Here is a 16,405-nt window from a genome sequence, read left to right on the forward strand (position 1 = left end):
TCCCAGCATCAGAGTCTTTTCCAGTGAGTTAACTCTTCACATGAGGTGGCCAAAGTACTGGAGTTTCAGCTTCAGCATCATTCTCTCCAAAGAAATCCCAGGGCTGATCTCCTTCAGAATGGACTGGTTGGATCTCCTTGCAGTCCAAGGGACTCTCAAGAGTCTTCTCCAACACCACAGTTCAAAAGCATCAATTCCTTGGTGCTCAGCCTTCTTCACAGGCCACCCCTCCTTTTCTGTAGTCTTCCTTAAAAAATGCTCTGCGATTTGTGAACACATGCTGCCAACTTCTGTCTCACACTCACCACAGCCCTGCCTGTTACCCTCCGATGATCACACCTTCTCTTCCAGCGAGAACACAGGAACACAAAGATGCTACACAGATTTGCTCCAGATCTGAGAACTAGCATCTGGCAAAATGGAGACCGGAGCTCTGGTGTCCAGTGTCTTTCAGCCTTTTGTGTGTCTTTACTACAACATGTTAGGAAAAGATGACAGTGAAGAAGCATGCTATCGGCCCTCACTGTTACATCTCAACCTCTGACGTACCCTTGCACTAGAATATTAATCCTATATATTTATCAGAGGGAATATTAAAAAACTGGTATGTGTATTAGCCCAAGGGTTGGTAGATAATGGCCATATCTGGCTTCCTACCTGTATTTGTATGGCCTCTTTCACATTTTTAAATGGTTGAAAGAAATGAATAGTATTTCATGACCCATATTTTCTATTAAATTCAGCCCTTGGTATATATGAAGTTTCGTTGGCACATAGCCATAGTCGCTCATGTGTGTTTTCTCTGTGGTTAGCTTAATGCCATGATGGTAGAGTGGGCAAAGGTGAGTGGTTGCAGCACAGACCTCATGGTGGCAAAGCCTGAAGTGTTTACTGGCTGGCCCTTTACAGAAAACATTTGCCAGTTCTTGCGTTGGCCTGTTGCTGTGATTTCTGACTTTTGTTGGCATTGAACACAGCCATCTAGCCCTTCCAGACTCACATCTAACTCCTCTTACTAAGATTGTACCCTGGATCTCTCAAATTCCCTAGTGGCAAATAACCTTTAGTCACTAGAGTTTTTATTTTTTCCCTTACTATTTATAACAAGTGGTCACTTTGACATTTCTGTGAATAATACAACCACCACAGTTCAACTATCGTAACCCAATAGGACATAAATGCCCTTTAGAGAATCATGAAGAGGACACTTGCTAATGTCATGTGTTCTGTTTAGGATTGCCTGTTGAGATTAGTTTTCTTCCAGAGAGATGCTGTCCAGACTCGCCTACATAATAGCTTATACTTGTCCCAGGTCATTACTACTTCACAGATTCTTTGTTCCAGCCTCTGCCTTCTCAACACGTTGTTGCCTTCTGATTTACAGATAAGAGGCCACAAAACCCACCTTCGTCTCCTGCCTCCTCTGCTCATTCTCCCTTTCTCACACTTAAATGCTCCTTCCTTAAGCCTCTTCTCTTTTCCTTCCTTACAGTCTCCTTGGGTGCTTTCATTCATGCCTGTGGCTTCACCTAAGTTACTTGTTGATGTCCTCTGGTCTCTTTGTCTCTAGCCCTCTCTGCTGAATTCTGACTCTACTGAGCACCAGCATGTAGGCATGTCCTTGAATTCAGTTCATTTTTTCTTAAGCATGCTTATCTCATCTCTCCCATTTTAGTGGGTGACATCTGTGTCTTAGAATCCATGGTGTTGGCCTTGCCTTCCTTCTTTGCTCTGCTCCCTGTATTCATTGAGCCACCAGGTATCTCCATTTGAGCTTAGATGTCACTGTACCTTGTGAGGTCTCTACCAGCTCCGCTATGAAGCCTCCTAACCCGTCTCGCAGTCATCAGTCTCTACCCAATTAGTGCATCATCTGTATGGCTGTTTATGCCATCATAAAATAGCATAGCTGGTCATGACTTTCTCCTTTACAAAGTCAAAACACTAGTTGAATATTAAGGCCAATACTGTATACCAGCAGTCCCCAACCTTTTTGTCTTCCACAGGCTGGAAATGGGGGGATGGTTTCAGTTTGATTCAAGTGCCTTACCTTTATTGTGCACTTTATTTCTGTTATTACATCAGTTCTGCCTCAGATCACCAGGCATTAGATCCTGGAGGCTGGGGAACCCTGCTGCCTGTGACAGGACGTAAGTAGATCCTTCCAATGTCTCTAGCCCCGATTCTTCTCCACATTCCCTTTGCTTCTGTCCTAACACTGGCCATTCCCTGAATATGCATCTCTTGTTCATGTCTCCTTGGCTTTGCACGTGTGATGCAGTTGAGCAGTTACTAGGAAGTGCTCTTACAGGTATAGCTTCAGCTGGTCTCAAGCTGGACTGACATGTCTCAACTCACCTTTGTCTTCAAAGATACACTAAATTGTAGTTATAGTAGGTTTAAGAAAGTTGGCAGAATCATTTAGATGTGAAAGGAGGAATGGTAGAATGGTTTGAAATAGGGGAATATTAGTGAAGTTGCCAAGATTTTAACCACAGTCAAAGTTTATGTGTTGGACATTGTATTAGGTACTCAGCTGGCTCTGTCTGTAATGAGGGGAAAGTGTGAAAATGACGGTTCCCACAGTAGAGCATTACTTTATTTTGAACTTTTTTAGGTTGATGTATACTGTCCTTTTGAGGATTATCACTAGGATTTTCACATTAGATCAGTTATTCTTTTTATGTGAATTAAGCCATGCTGAATTCTTAGATTTTGATTATATGCATATATATATATATATATATTCAACAAAAATTCAAATATTTACAATGAATCTAAGCAAAGATGATCAAGATATGGAGTGTCATTGTTTCTGGAAAAATTTTTGTTAGGAATATTTAGTGTGGAAAATTAAAATCTTTACATTCTTTTTTAAACCTGTCCCATTACCTATCTGTTATGATTTTTCTTGACATTATCACCACTGGAGCATTTATCAAATTGATTTTTGCAGAGGAAGTCATACTTTGCTTAATGATGTATAAAAAATAGCTTCACAGGTAGAGTGTAATTTATTTTTTGAAGTTAGATAACTTTGAAGGTGTACATAAAATAACTTGATAGGCCATTAGACACTCAAACTAGCTTCTCTCTAGGAAGATGAGGGATCCATCCACAATTTAGTATTGATACTTTGTCACGTTTATTTCAATAGAAAATGCTTATTAGATAGAAGGTGGCAAAGTTGAAAGGTTAACCAACACCAATTGTATTCTTAACAAGAAAGCTTTAGAAACTATTTAGATGTGGGCCATGGGGTGCAGGAGAGTGGATAAGGGTACGAGTGAGATGATCTGTACTACCTTCCAGATGTTGTATTTGGTGAAAAGCCACTGCACTACGTGAGAAAGGAGGAGAGCGGTTAAAGTGGTTGGTGACCGCCACAAGCCTGCGGGTGATGCTCAGAGCAGGCTGGCTGAGGGCGGCGTGGATGGCTGGAAGTTTGTAGAGGAATAGATGTGCTGCTTTAGCAAGAGATGGCCAGGGTATTGATCAAGGAAGTGGCTGTAGGACCACACGGGTGCAGACAGAAGTGTTCTGGCAGAAAGTTGAACTTAGGCATTTAGGGATGAACGACTTGCCAAGTCAAGACTTGCCAAACAAGTCTGTTTAATCTGACTTGAAGAAGCCTTTTACTTAAAACTCTGGAGTAGGAAGATAGGAAAATTAGCTGTTCAGAAGGCCAAATTATCACTTACTTTGGCCTTCATCAAAAAATTGTCTTGCTCCTTTCTTCACTTCAGTCACTCAGTCATGTCTGACTCTCTGCGACCCCATGAACTGCAGCACACCAGGCTTCCCTGTCCATCACCAACTCCCAGAGCTAGCTCAAACTCATGTCCATTGAGTTGGTGATGCCATCCAGCCATCTCATCATCTGTCATCTCCTCCTCCTCCTGCCTTCAATCTTTCCCAGCATCAGGGTCTTTTCCCATGAATCAGTTCTTCGTATCAGGTGGCCAAAGTGTTGTAGCTTTTAGGACTGATTTCCTTTAGGATTAACTGGTTTGATCTTGCGGTCCAAGGGACCCTCAAGAGTCTTCTCCAAAATCACAGTTCAAAAGCATTAGTTCTTGGACACTTGGGTTTTTTTTACCATCCAACTCTCACTTCCAAACATAGATTCTTAGGGTCATTCTGATCATCATAGCAAGCCTCTCAAATAATTTGATATCCTTATATGCAGAAAATCCATTAATTAATTGGGAAAAGCAAAACTGCCTTATGAAAAGTTCTTTTGTTTGTTTTTAATCTCTATGAAAATGCTTCCCGTTAAAGTTGTTGCAGTTCTTCAGCTACAGAGTGAAGAATAACTAGGAAGCAGCGGCTTCCACTCAACTCCCCTCTCCTCCTGCACCACAGCCTTGGGCATGAATACAACATCATTGTTTTGTTTGCTTGCCTCCGCAACAGTTCTCCTCCCTTTTCTTAAAATCCTCCATGCCAAGAGGACAATGCAGAGCTTTCTTTCTCGCAATAGATGGCTAGTTGTGTTCTTAGTTGGGATCTTGCTGTCATAGCCACAATCACTGTGCCATTATGCTGGGTGGCTGGGTCACAGAAGTCATTGTGCAGAGTAATGAATGCTGTTTAGTTGTGATGCGTTGTCGCTTGCATCTGTGGGTGAGAACACGCAGTCACTGTAATCTGGTGAGTGATCAGACTGGTGTGATGTAACATCATCTGTTAGGCAAGTGAGCAGTCACAGAGAGCAGTTGGGCATTTCTTTCTTCTTTAATACAGAATTGTTAATGAGAAACTTTGAAGGTATGAGACAAACTACATAGTGGGTATTGCATCTTAACTACTATTTCTCAGTGTGTCTGGGGCTCAGTGTACATATCTGGTGGTTTAGGGCAGGGAATACCAACCAGCTCTGCACATCTCTGCTCTGGGCAGGTTGGGAAGGACTCCTTAACCCCCAGAGAGTTGCATGTTAGATAAGGGTCATGACTGGTGTCAACCAGGAACGTGGCTTCCTGGCAGAGTCCAGTTCTTGAAAAGTGTGGATTCTGAAAACAGAATTGCTGAATGCAGATTCCTCAGCTAGTTCTTTCATCTGCATAGGGAACAGGTACTTCTGTAGTTGTTCATATGGGATGTTACTATTTCTCAAGAATTCTTCCTGAAGTAACAGGAAGCATTTTGCTCTTGTAAATAACCTTGGTGATATTTTGCAAGGACCTCACCAGCCCTGGGATTGAAGCTCGTTAACTTTCTTGCCTGCCCACAGCCCACAGCTTCTTCCTTTCCACCCCACTGCCTCCCATTTTTGAACACTTTTCAGCTATTTGCTCATTAGCATTGCTCATTAAAAGTGTCCTGGGGAGTGCGTTTCAGAGCAGTCCTTTTTATACATGTTTCTTCAAGTTTTATCAAATTTCCAGCAAATATAACCAAGTTACTGCTCAAAGTGAAACTTAATATAATTTATATTTTTTATTTCTTCCCTCCTATCCTGCTTTTATATATACTAAGTATCCACTTAATATACATCTAAGTGATTGCTTTTTAGGAAAGTGTGTTTTGACTAGCTCAGGAATCTGTACTCCATGAAGAGAGAGGGAGTGATTTTAGATGTGACTTTTTTTTTTTTTTTTTTTTTTTACAATTTAGAGTGTTTTTATGATCCTATGGTCCTGGGAATTTTGGGGGAGGGAAATATGTTAATTACGGCATGTGAGATAATGTACAGTTAGATCACCTGCTCATGCAGGTACATTCCTTTCTGTATCTGTTTGTTCAGCTGCTCAATTATGTCCCGACTCTCCGCGATCCCATGGACTGTAGCCCGCCCAGCTTCTTTGTCTGTGAGGTTTCCCAGGCAAGAATACTGGAGTGGGTTACCATTTCCTTTCTTCCTTATTTTATAGTATTAAATTAATAATATGTGTAATCCTACCTTTAAAAGTTATGTAAATAACATGTTCAGTGCAGAAAATTTGGGAAATTTTTTTTATGAAAAAAAAAAAATCCAACAGATTATCAGTTATCTCTACGCCTGCTATCTAAAATAACTGTCAGTAAGTTTTGGTGTATATACACCCTTGTGTTATTTTTATAGATCATTTTTCCATAAAATTTGTTTTGGCCTCAAGCCCATTCAGAAATGCGGTAGTCATTTTGTTTCTTCCATAATCCACGAACAAGTTTTCATAAAAATATTTTGATCAACATTTGTTAATATTAAATGGGTTGAAAATAAACCTTGAGGAAAAAACTATAGGACCATTAACAGTTAATATTAAAAGAACTGTTTCTGTAATTATAAATTGCTTTGAGTTTTTCTTTTGACCTTAACATTTTATATTATTAAAACATTTAAGTTTTTTGTGCAGAAATAGAAAAACAAAACATTCATAATGAGGAAATGAAAGACAAATTTTCATTGTTATATAGACATACTGACTGTGATCAAGGTGCTTCTGATTGATTTGTTCTTCATGGTGGTAGAAATAGGACCCTTATTCACAAATAGCCCATTTTTACACATTTTTCCCTAAGATAAATGAGTCAGTTAAGAGTGAAAAGTTGCTTTGTCTCTTTATTTTTTTTTTTTTGACCTCTTCTCTTTCTCTCTGACCAGTCCATGTTTGCTTCTGTATAGCTAACTGCTGCTGTTTATTTTCTGCTTCTGTGACAGCCAGCCGATGGCGAAGTCTCTTCCCTTCAAATGTCTCACTGGCTTTTCCTTATAGTCCTGTGGCAAGACTCAGCCCTTATAGCAATGGCATTAATACTCCCAGCTTCTCTAAAACCTCAAATAAAGCAATACTAACACCTGAAAGAACAGGTAATATTTCAACTTCTTGATTAGCTGCTTACTTTGTGAATCGGTCACCAAACACAGCTTAAAAAATAATCCACCTTTCATTGAAAAGCTTGAGGGTAATTTTGTCACAATGGGGAGTTTGCTGTACACCTACATTGGGTACGAAAAAGGCTAGCATTAATTTATACTTTAGTATCATTAATCTGCTCTTCATTGTGTATAGCAGGCAGCTTTCCCTCCTTATCAAATGTATATATTACATATATGTATTTCCAAATGTGCTTTTAAAATTAAATGTTGAACAAAATTAGAGGTACTTTTATTATGGTTGAAGATTGTAAGACTTTTATATCTTGTTTAAAAACTTTTTGATCACTTTTTAAGTCAAGGTTATGTAGAAAGAATAGTCACAGTTTTATGTGATGGCCGTCTCAACATTTCCTTCATTGTTTGAGCACTGGTGTGACTCCATTCTTACAGTTTTCTCTCTTGGGTCCTTCCTTCCTTGGTTGTCTTATCTCAAGTCACTACTTACTTTCCTGAGTGACTTGTAGTCTCCTGTGAGGACTCTGTCATCACAGATAGAGTGATAAAGGTTTATGCAGGTTTTGTATGTGCTTTTGTGTGGACATGTGCCTTTTATGTGTGATATTCTTATCCATGTATGGCACTGCTGTTTGCACCTGTTTAAAAAATGTACCAGATTAAAATTTATTTTAAAATATATAATCCATTGTTACCAGCAACAAGCGTGTCTGAGTATTAGTTGGAAGTGTACAGCATGTGCATCTTAATGCCTGTAGGTATATACTTAAGCTAATAGGATGCAGGTTTAGCAGTATTGAATTTTCTTGTCTTATGGTGGTAAAAAATACATGTATGTAAAATCCACTGAAATCTGCCTTCTTGACAGTTTTTTGTAGTGTACAGCAGAGAGTGGTTTTTGAACTATGAAAACTCACTTTGAAAAAAAAAAACAGAAAATGAGTGGTTTTGTGTATGTGAATTACAAACATGTGAAAACATGCATATTGTCTTGCCATTGTCTTGTCACAGTGGTGTGCTGGTCATTTTTTTGGTGACTTATGAAAAATACAAAGGAGTCTTTTTTTCTTTTTTAATATGTCCGTCAACCACTCTGTGTCCTTTGATTGGAGAATGCCTTGATTTGCTGACTATTGATGTATGAACTGTAATGTAAAGCACATACAGATATCCATTCTTTAGAGTTAATAACAAACATGTTTCCTTATTTTCAGGTTACACATCCAGGGGCTCCCCTCTCAGTCCCCAGTCATCCATAGACAGTGAGCTGAGTACTTCCGAGCTGGAAGATGATTCTATCTCCATGGGATACAAGTTACAGGACCTCACAGATGTTCAGATCATGGCTCGTCTGCAAGAAGAAAGTATGTCCTTCTTTTTAAACTAGAAAATGTCTTACACTAGAGGCTTCTACTTGAAATCTAAGATTTCAGGCATTTCTCCCGCAGGTAATGGGCAAACAGTTCTGTTCTTTCTCTTATACCACCCTACTCTGGAGGAGGAGCAATTAAGTGCTTCTCAGCCTCATGACCATTGTGCAGTATTGAGATATACTCCAGCCAAAATACGTGGATGTAAAAACATTGCCAGTGTAGCCACTGTGGAAACTAGTTTGCCAGTTTCTTAGAGTAACTGCCATTTCTATAAGGCCCAGCACATGGTATTCTTGGGCATTTATCCTAGAACGATGGAAACTTGTGTTCAAAAACAGAAAACATGTACATGAATGCTCCTAGCAGCTTTATTTATAATAATAGCTAAAAACCAGAATGATCTCTGATGTCCTTCAATAATAAGTGGTCCGTCAAGCTGGGATACCTCCATACTGTGGAGTACTGCTCAGCAAGAAGAAAGAAGAAATTCTGTTAGACGTACCATTTTGGGTGCATCTCCAGGGAATTATGTTGAGTGAAAAAGATGCCCCAGGTTGCATACTGTATAATTCCCTTTAGATAACATTTTTGAATGACAATTTAGAAATGGATGGCATAGTAGTGGCTGTTGGGCTCAGGGACATGGGACATGATGTGGGCTCTCAGGAGGGAGGTGGGCATGGTTCTAAGAGGGCAGCGTGAGGGATTTGGGGAGCCTGTCGCAGTTTTGACTGTGGTGGTAGTTATACCAGTCTACAGGTGATAAAATTGTATAGAATTTAATACGAACACATGTACATACATATAAATAATACTGGGAAAATCTAAATCAGAGGGGTTTGTATACTGCCAGTATTTTAGTTGTCCTTTTATTCTATGATTTTGCACAATGATACCATCAAAGGAAAGTGGGCAAAATGCACAAAAAAATCTCTATTATTCCCAAGAACTACATGTGAGTGTGCAGTTATCTTAATAAAAATTCAACTAAAAATGCCTTCTCAGATGCAGACTTTTTAATATATATTGAGTGGATAAACAGCAAGAACCTGCTGGATAGCAGAGGGAACTATCTCAGTACCCTGAGATGAACCCTAATGGAAAAGAATGTATCTGTGCATGTATAACTGAGTCACTTTGCCATGCAGTAGAAGGTAACAAAACATTGTAAGTTAACTATGTTTCAATAAAAAACATACACTTCTAAAGATAGATAATTATGGAAGAGGAGATAATTAGAAATGGGACAGTTTAGGGGATAATTGGAAACGGTTGTGCAGTAAAGTTACAGCAAGTAATCTGAGCATGAACGACTTCCATGGTGTTAATGGTATCAAAAGGCAGAAGAAGATGTAGATCACAGAACTGGGCTCAGCTTATTTTGGAGTTAGCTTCTCAGGCCAACATAAATAGAGATAGCTAAGTATCATTTGAGCAAAAACAGTTTCCTGCTGTTAGAATTGAGCAAGGCTACTATGAGAAACACTGTATTGCTTGTGCAGGATTTAATAAGGTAACATTTTGAGAGGAAAAGTGATCATTTTATATTTTGTAACAGTAAACTGACAGTAACTCTTTCAAAAAAATAGGTAGCTGAGAAATGAGATGTCAGCCTCAGAAGTTAAGTAGTCAGGCACAGACCACTTTAAAAAAAGTTGTGAGTTGGCAATGAGATAAATAAGCAGAGACTTGCAGGTTGACTATTTTTAGATGACTGTCATTGAGGATGACCCCAAATGATTGAAGTTTTGAAGTGTCAGCATGCTTTCAAAAAGGTAATATTAGTAACAAAAAGAACAAGAGAAGTGACCTTGTTAAGAAAATATTGTGCCTTAGGTTTTGGACTTTCCTTTGACTTTGAAAGCTGGGGTGGGGAGCAGAAGGAGCTCCTACCTGGGCAGAGAGTTGATTCTTTGAATTGTCTTAACTCAGAGTTAACTGCTCCTAATGATGATGAATAGGTTTTCCTAAGCACCCTTCCTAAGCATCTCTCCAGATTTCATCAGGAATTGCTTAGGGATATTGACAGACACTGATTGATGAACGAGAGCCATGTATTTAATCATCCCTGGAATTAGGTCAAGTTTTTTTCCCCCTAAAACAGGATAGTCTAGTATTAGCTGTCTGTTTGGTAGGTAAATGTGTCTATTTTCTTGGGTTTTAGTAAACTAAGAGCAAGACAGAGGGTCTCCATTTGAATCGTGTGCTTGGCGTGAATTTTCCTGCGGTATTTGATGAACTAGAACTCGATAATTAAGCCAAACTGCAGTGCCTCCTAAGGTAATAGCATTTCCTGTTGTTCTTACAGGTCTCAGGCAAGATTATGCTTCTACTTCAGCATCCGTGTCGAGACACAGTTCCAGTGTGTCACTGAATTCAGGAAAAAAAGGGACATGTAGTGATCAAGAATATGATCGATTCAGCCTGGAGGATGAGGAGGAGTTTGATCATTTGCCACCACCTCAGCCCCGTCTTCCAAGATGTTCCCCTTTCCAAAGAGGAATACCCCATTCACAGACTTTCTCCAGCATTCGGGAGTGTAGGAGGAGCCCCAGTTCCCAGTATTTTCCTTCGAATAATTACCAGCAGCAACAGTATTATTCACCTCAAGTCCAGACTCCAGATCAGCAGCCAAATAGGACCAACGGAGGAGGTAGGTTGTATGCTGCTTTGGTATCTGATATGCTCAGATCTTTCCTATGTGGCCAAGAAATGGGTTTTAAGGTCAGTATAAATAATGGGTAAATGTTTCCGAGGTGACCTTAAGTACAGCCTCAAGACCTTACCAGTTCAGTTGGTGTACACTTAAGTCTCTGACTGATCAGCTTCTGATTCCGTGTCCCAGACTTAGAGATTTACAGCTTCAAGAAAACCTCTGTGATGTAACAGATGGAGTCAGAAATGGGAAGCATCTTTATGTTGCGCCTGGTCCAAGTATAGTGTGGCAGGGTTGCGGGAGTTGAGGGGCTCATGGAAGAGCTTCATAGAGTTGGAGACACAGAGCTGCACCCTCCCTTGTCTTTCTCGAAACCCCGCGTCTCTCCCCGCCTGCCTCTGGCTCAGAGTGCTGGATGGTGAGCCTGGACGACCATGCTTGGCGAGGATGCTGCTCATGCACGTGGAGACCTAGGGGGTGCTGGGGCGTGCTTTCCCCTGACTTCCTGACATCTAGAATTAAGTCTGCACAGCAGTGCAGATATGGAGGCTGAGGTTGTGTGTGGTGACAGCAAGGTATGTGTCCTGATGTCAGCACAGAGGGTTGGAATATATGTATTTTTGTATTTTTTGTATTTTTTTTCTACCTCCCTCTTCATCATTTATCTTCCTTCCCCACTCCCAGGAGTTAGATCATGACTTCCAAGAGCTATATGGAGAATAATCGTGATATTTTAGCCTGGTATGTTTTTACGATAATGATCCTCCTATAGCATATAGAGAAACAAGCCGTATTTATAAACTAATATTTTTGAATTATTATACAGCACCATTTCTCACACCTGGGCCCAGAAATGATCACTTAAGCAAGTTATTTAAAAATATTGCAAGGGCAGATACAAATTGTACTAGTCATCACCTGCCAGCGTGTACTAAGTTTTTACTTTATCTTCCTTTGTACTTGTAATTATTCATGCGAATTGAGAGATCATTTGAACATATTTAAGGTTTAATAGTTAGAACTTATCTCTTTAATACTTTCAGATTTCAAATCTAAAAGAAAACTGTGGCAGGTAAAGTGACTGCCACTGATGACCAATTTATTTAAGCTTATATCAAAGACAGTAACTACTGGATCATTAAAACTGTGGGAGAGCGCACCCAGAGTTGTTCCCGTGAAGGGTTTTTTTTTTTGGTCACATCCTGCCTATCCAGCAGATGCTCCCTGCATCTTGATTAGTATTATCAGTGGGATCATTGTTCCCCCTCAGAAAAGTGGTGTTAACTTACATTCAACACCATTATGAAACCGATTGGGTTTACCTAAACCTGTGTTATGATGGTTCCTATTAGGAAAATGGAAACATATCTCAGCCTAGTGTCTGACTGTGGTAGTTTTATTTCTCTAAAAGGGCTGGTCTCTGCATGCAAAGGAAATGGAAGATAACAGCTGTTCTCTGGATTGAACTTCGGGCAGATCAACTTGATGGCTGAGCACATAAGCCCTGAAGGCTGGTAGATGCTGAGTTGCCAGCCTGGCCTACCACTTATACTTTTTCCCTGTCTTTCCATGTCTCTGAGTTTTCATTCATTTGGTTGCAAAATGTAGACAAATAACTCAGGTATAGTTGGACATCAAGTCATCTGATATACGTTCTCCTTTATGTAACATGTAATCCTTTAACCTAAGTTTGTTATAAGGAATCAAGGAAACTATGACTATTTCACCCGGAACAAAAATTTCTGAAAAAGTTAAAAGTGCTAAAAAAGTAAAGGTTGTTTCCTCATCTCCACTTTTTTTTTAAACTTTTATTGATATGGCTCAGATATCTGAACCTTCATTTGTTACCACAGTATTATTTAAACAAAACTGTAGAATAAGAGTTGTAACTTGGAAACTAATCTATCAATTATTTTTCTAAATTATTAAAATAATATAGATGGAAGAAAACAATTGTTATAATACTGATCTAATTTAATTAAAAACAGAAGTGTGTGTTAATACTTCACCATTTCCATAGCTCCTACACTGCCTGGGTTCAAAAGGGATGGCTCTTCAAAGTCCTTGGAATATTTCTGGGGTTCATGGGATTAAAAGGAGCACTCAGTAGTCCCTCTTTACCTGTGACTTACCTCGGTCACCCATGGTCATCTGCAGTCTGAAAATGTTAAATGGAAAAATTCCAGAAATACACAGTTGTAAGTTTTAAAGTGTGCGTTGTCCTGAGTACTGTGAGGAAATCTTGTGCCTTCCTGCTGTGTCCCAGGTGGGACGCGAGTCCTCCCTTTGTCAGGTGTATCCAGGCTCTGTATACTACCTGCCTGTCAGTGCCTGTGTAGGAAAAGCATCCTGTTCAGTGTGTGTGTTAGCCACTCAGTTGCGTCTGACTCTTTGCGACTCCGTGACTGTGCCGGCCAGACTCTTCTGTCCATGGGATTCTCTAGGCAAGAATGCTGGAGTGGGTTGCCATTCCCTTCTCCAGGGGATCTTCCCAACCCAGGGATTGAATCTGGGTCTCCTGCACTGCAGGCATATACTTTACCATCTGAGCCACCAGGCAAGCTTTACAAAGTTCAGTACTATGTATTAATACTATTGATGGATTCAGGCATTCCCGAGGGTCTTGAAACGTATCACCTGCTGATAAGAAAGGGAGGGACTACTGTATTTGGAGTAGTTTGCTAGGAATGAGAAATAATTAAATCTTACAGAACATTTGCTAACTGTAATTTTTAGGATTTTGTGGGGGGAGGAGGGCAGTCAGCTACATGGTGGTGTTAGTCTGAGGACCTGTATTGACGGGAAGGCTAGCTTGAGATGTTTGGTGGGTAACTGGCTGCTGCCTTTATTCCTTAATGGACCCCCAAAGATGGATAATAGAATAAAGGATCGAGAAATAATGGTCTAGACTATAATCCCATTGAGAGTTGGAAACTCACCTGTCTAACACACTGTATACCACGAGTCAGTGAAAGTTGCTCAGTCATGTCTGACTCTTTGTGACCTCATGCACTATGCAGTCCATGAAATTTTCCAGGTCAGAATGGGGAGTGGATAGCGTTTCCTTCTCCAGGGGCTCTTCACAACGCAGGGATCGAACCAGGTCTCCCACATTGCAGGCACGTTCTTTACCAGCTGAGCCATAAGGGAAGCCCACTGTATGGCATAAATATGCATTCATTCATTCTACGAAGTGAGGAATGGTGTCCAAGAGGAAGGACCAGCATGCTCATGGATGCAGGAACACGTGAAGTATTTGGAAACTCTGTGGTTCACTCGGGTTGGCAAGCAGGCTGTGAGGCAGGGGCAGCAGGAGGTGAGGGTGGAGAGGTCTGCAGGGACCACACCTTGGAAGGGTCTTTGCTCAGCCCAGGAGCTTGGGCTTTCAGAGGAAGGGGAAGGGGCGTGATTGGACGGTTTTAGGAAGTGGCTGGAAGTCACCAGGTGTATGGACGGTGGGGAGGAACAGACAGGGTGCACAGAAACCCGTTAAGAGGATTTTGTGAAAATGTGGATGACAGATAATGAGGTCTGTGCTAAGGTGCTAGAGGGAGATGTGCTAAATATTTACGAGGCAGAATTGACGGGACTTGGAGTTGAGGACGAGGAAGGGAGGTGAAACTTGGAAGATAACACCCCTTTTTAGATAGGTGACTTCAGGGATCTAAGAGATGGAGATGGAGCTGTGTCTGTGTGAAGGAGAGAAAAAGGAATCAGGTTTGTCCTTGAATGAGTTTTTGCTTAGTATTCAAATATATCTGTTTTCTGAGCTTGAATGACCTGATATATATACGTTAGCTTGTGGGCATGGTATTAATAAAGAGGAAACTGTCTACATTGTAGAGCTACAGTCTTGTGTGTGCGTACAGGCTCAGATGCTTAGTGGCTGAATTAAAATTCACTGAGGTCTGTGCGTGGCTTACCCTCTGCTGCCTCTTGGTGGTAGAAGGTGTATTCAGCAAGAAAAAGAAAGGGAAGTGTTTGAAGTCTCCAAAGATTTGGTGGCATACTCGTGACCCTTAAAACTTCCTAGAAGTTAATGTGATCATGTTGATGTGATGAGTGGCTATCTCAAAACATCTCAAGGTAGAATTTTAAGAATTTCTTCCTTTTTGATGTTCTAGCAGAAGTTTCAGTAATAGTTGGTTTGACACCTCTAGGTGTTTTTTTTTTTTTTTTGTAACTAATATGTAACAATTTGTAGGTTTTTTTTTTATGTTAATGGCTGTAAGATTATTGTCTAACCTCATTTTGATATAATTTTATCTAAGAACAGACAGCTAATTGACTAGCTAATCCCTCCCTTTTTTAAAGAACAAATGCTTTCCATTAGCTGTTTGTTTGGTGGAGCCTTTCTGAAGACATTAAGTGTCTCCCTATACGAGGGATAATCAGTTAGCTTCTTAGAGTTCATAACACGTGTGATAATTTGTTTGTCATTGAACAAAATATGATTTCTCTTTGTATTTACTTTTGAAATCTAGTGTCTTAATCAGCATAAAAGTAGTGATTTTTTTTTAACACAGTAAAATACTTTTCTAGACAAGCTCCGAAGAAGTATGCCTAACCTAGCTCGGATGCCAAGTACAACCACTGTTAGTAGCAACGGGAGTTCTCCAGTCACCGTGCGGAATAGTCAGAGTTTTGACTCAAGCTTGCATGGAGCTGCAAATGGACTTTCAAGAATACAGTCTTGTAGTAAGTATGACAGATTTTTTGGTAATTTTCAGTTAGTTATAACACCATTAGGAAAATATCTTACTATTTCATTTTTCTTTCTTTCTCTGAACACTACAGGAAACCTTTATCCTTGTGACTTTTATTTTGTATTTCACCATTAAGAAGTATTTTCACTGGTGCCTGTTAATAATTAGCAAATTATATGTTACCAATTAATAATTAGCAAATTATGTTAGCCTTTATACTTAAGGATAGAAGTAGAAGCCCTGAATGGTGATTGATCTCTCTGCTCATCATACAAAAATGTTTTCTGCGCAGTCCTGCTTCTTTCTAGCTGTGCACTTGATATGTTTACTCAGAGGAAAGCACAGCTCTTCTGTCCAGCTCTTACCGTGGTCTTGTTTTGCATCAGTCCATAGCTTTCCCAGGGCAAATGCAGTTCTGTTCTAGTGTGACTGAAGAGTAGGATTTAGCTGCCCCATTGCAGTTTGCCCACAGCCTTTCATTCTCTGTGTGTTTTACCCAGTGATGAGGAGCATGGTGACAGCACAGTCTAGTGTTTTGTGTTCTCACTTTGTGTGGGGATGTCTTGGCTCCAGGTTCCCCACCCCCAACCCATGCTGCCTGTATGGGTTGCTGCTGCTGCTGCTACTGCTAAGTCGCTTCAGTCGTGTCCGACTCTGTGCAACCCCATAGACGGCAGCCCACCAAGCTCTGCCATCCCTGGGATTCTCTAGGCAAGAACACTGGAGTGGGTTGCCATTTCCTTCTCCAATGCATGAAAGTGAAAAGTGAAAGTGAAGTCATTCAGTCGTGTCTGACTCTTAGCCACCCCATGGATTGCAGCCTACCAGGCTCCTCCGTCCATGGGATTTT

At 40.4% G+C, this 16,405-nt stretch overlaps 1 protein-coding gene across 4 annotated transcripts in view; it reads left to right on the top strand.

The window, feature by feature from the left end:
* SLAIN1 (SLAIN motif family member 1) overlaps nucleotides 1–16,405 on the top strand; it is a 60,627-nt gene that overhangs the window by 30,669 nt on the left and 13,553 nt on the right. For 2 of the 4 annotated variants that reach the window (XM_042254965.2, XM_042254964.1), the window contains exons 3-6: nucleotides 6,647–6,796; nucleotides 8,035–8,184; nucleotides 10,502–10,846; nucleotides 15,392–15,547. In XM_042254965.2, the coding sequence (XP_042110899.1) occupies nucleotides 6,647–6,796; nucleotides 8,035–8,184; nucleotides 10,502–10,846; nucleotides 15,392–15,547 (801 nt within the window). The remainder of the gene's footprint in view (nucleotides 1–6,646; nucleotides 6,797–8,034; nucleotides 8,185–10,501; nucleotides 10,847–15,391; nucleotides 15,548–16,405) is intronic. The other 2 variants (XM_015098227.3, XM_042254966.2) reach the window with 1 other exon arrangement.

This window comes from Ovis aries, chromosome 10, assembly GCF_016772045.2.
Source record: "Ovis aries strain OAR_USU_Benz2616 breed Rambouillet chromosome 10, ARS-UI_Ramb_v3.0, whole genome shotgun sequence".
Classification (NCBI taxonomy): domain Eukaryota; kingdom Metazoa; phylum Chordata; class Mammalia; order Artiodactyla; family Bovidae; genus Ovis; species Ovis aries.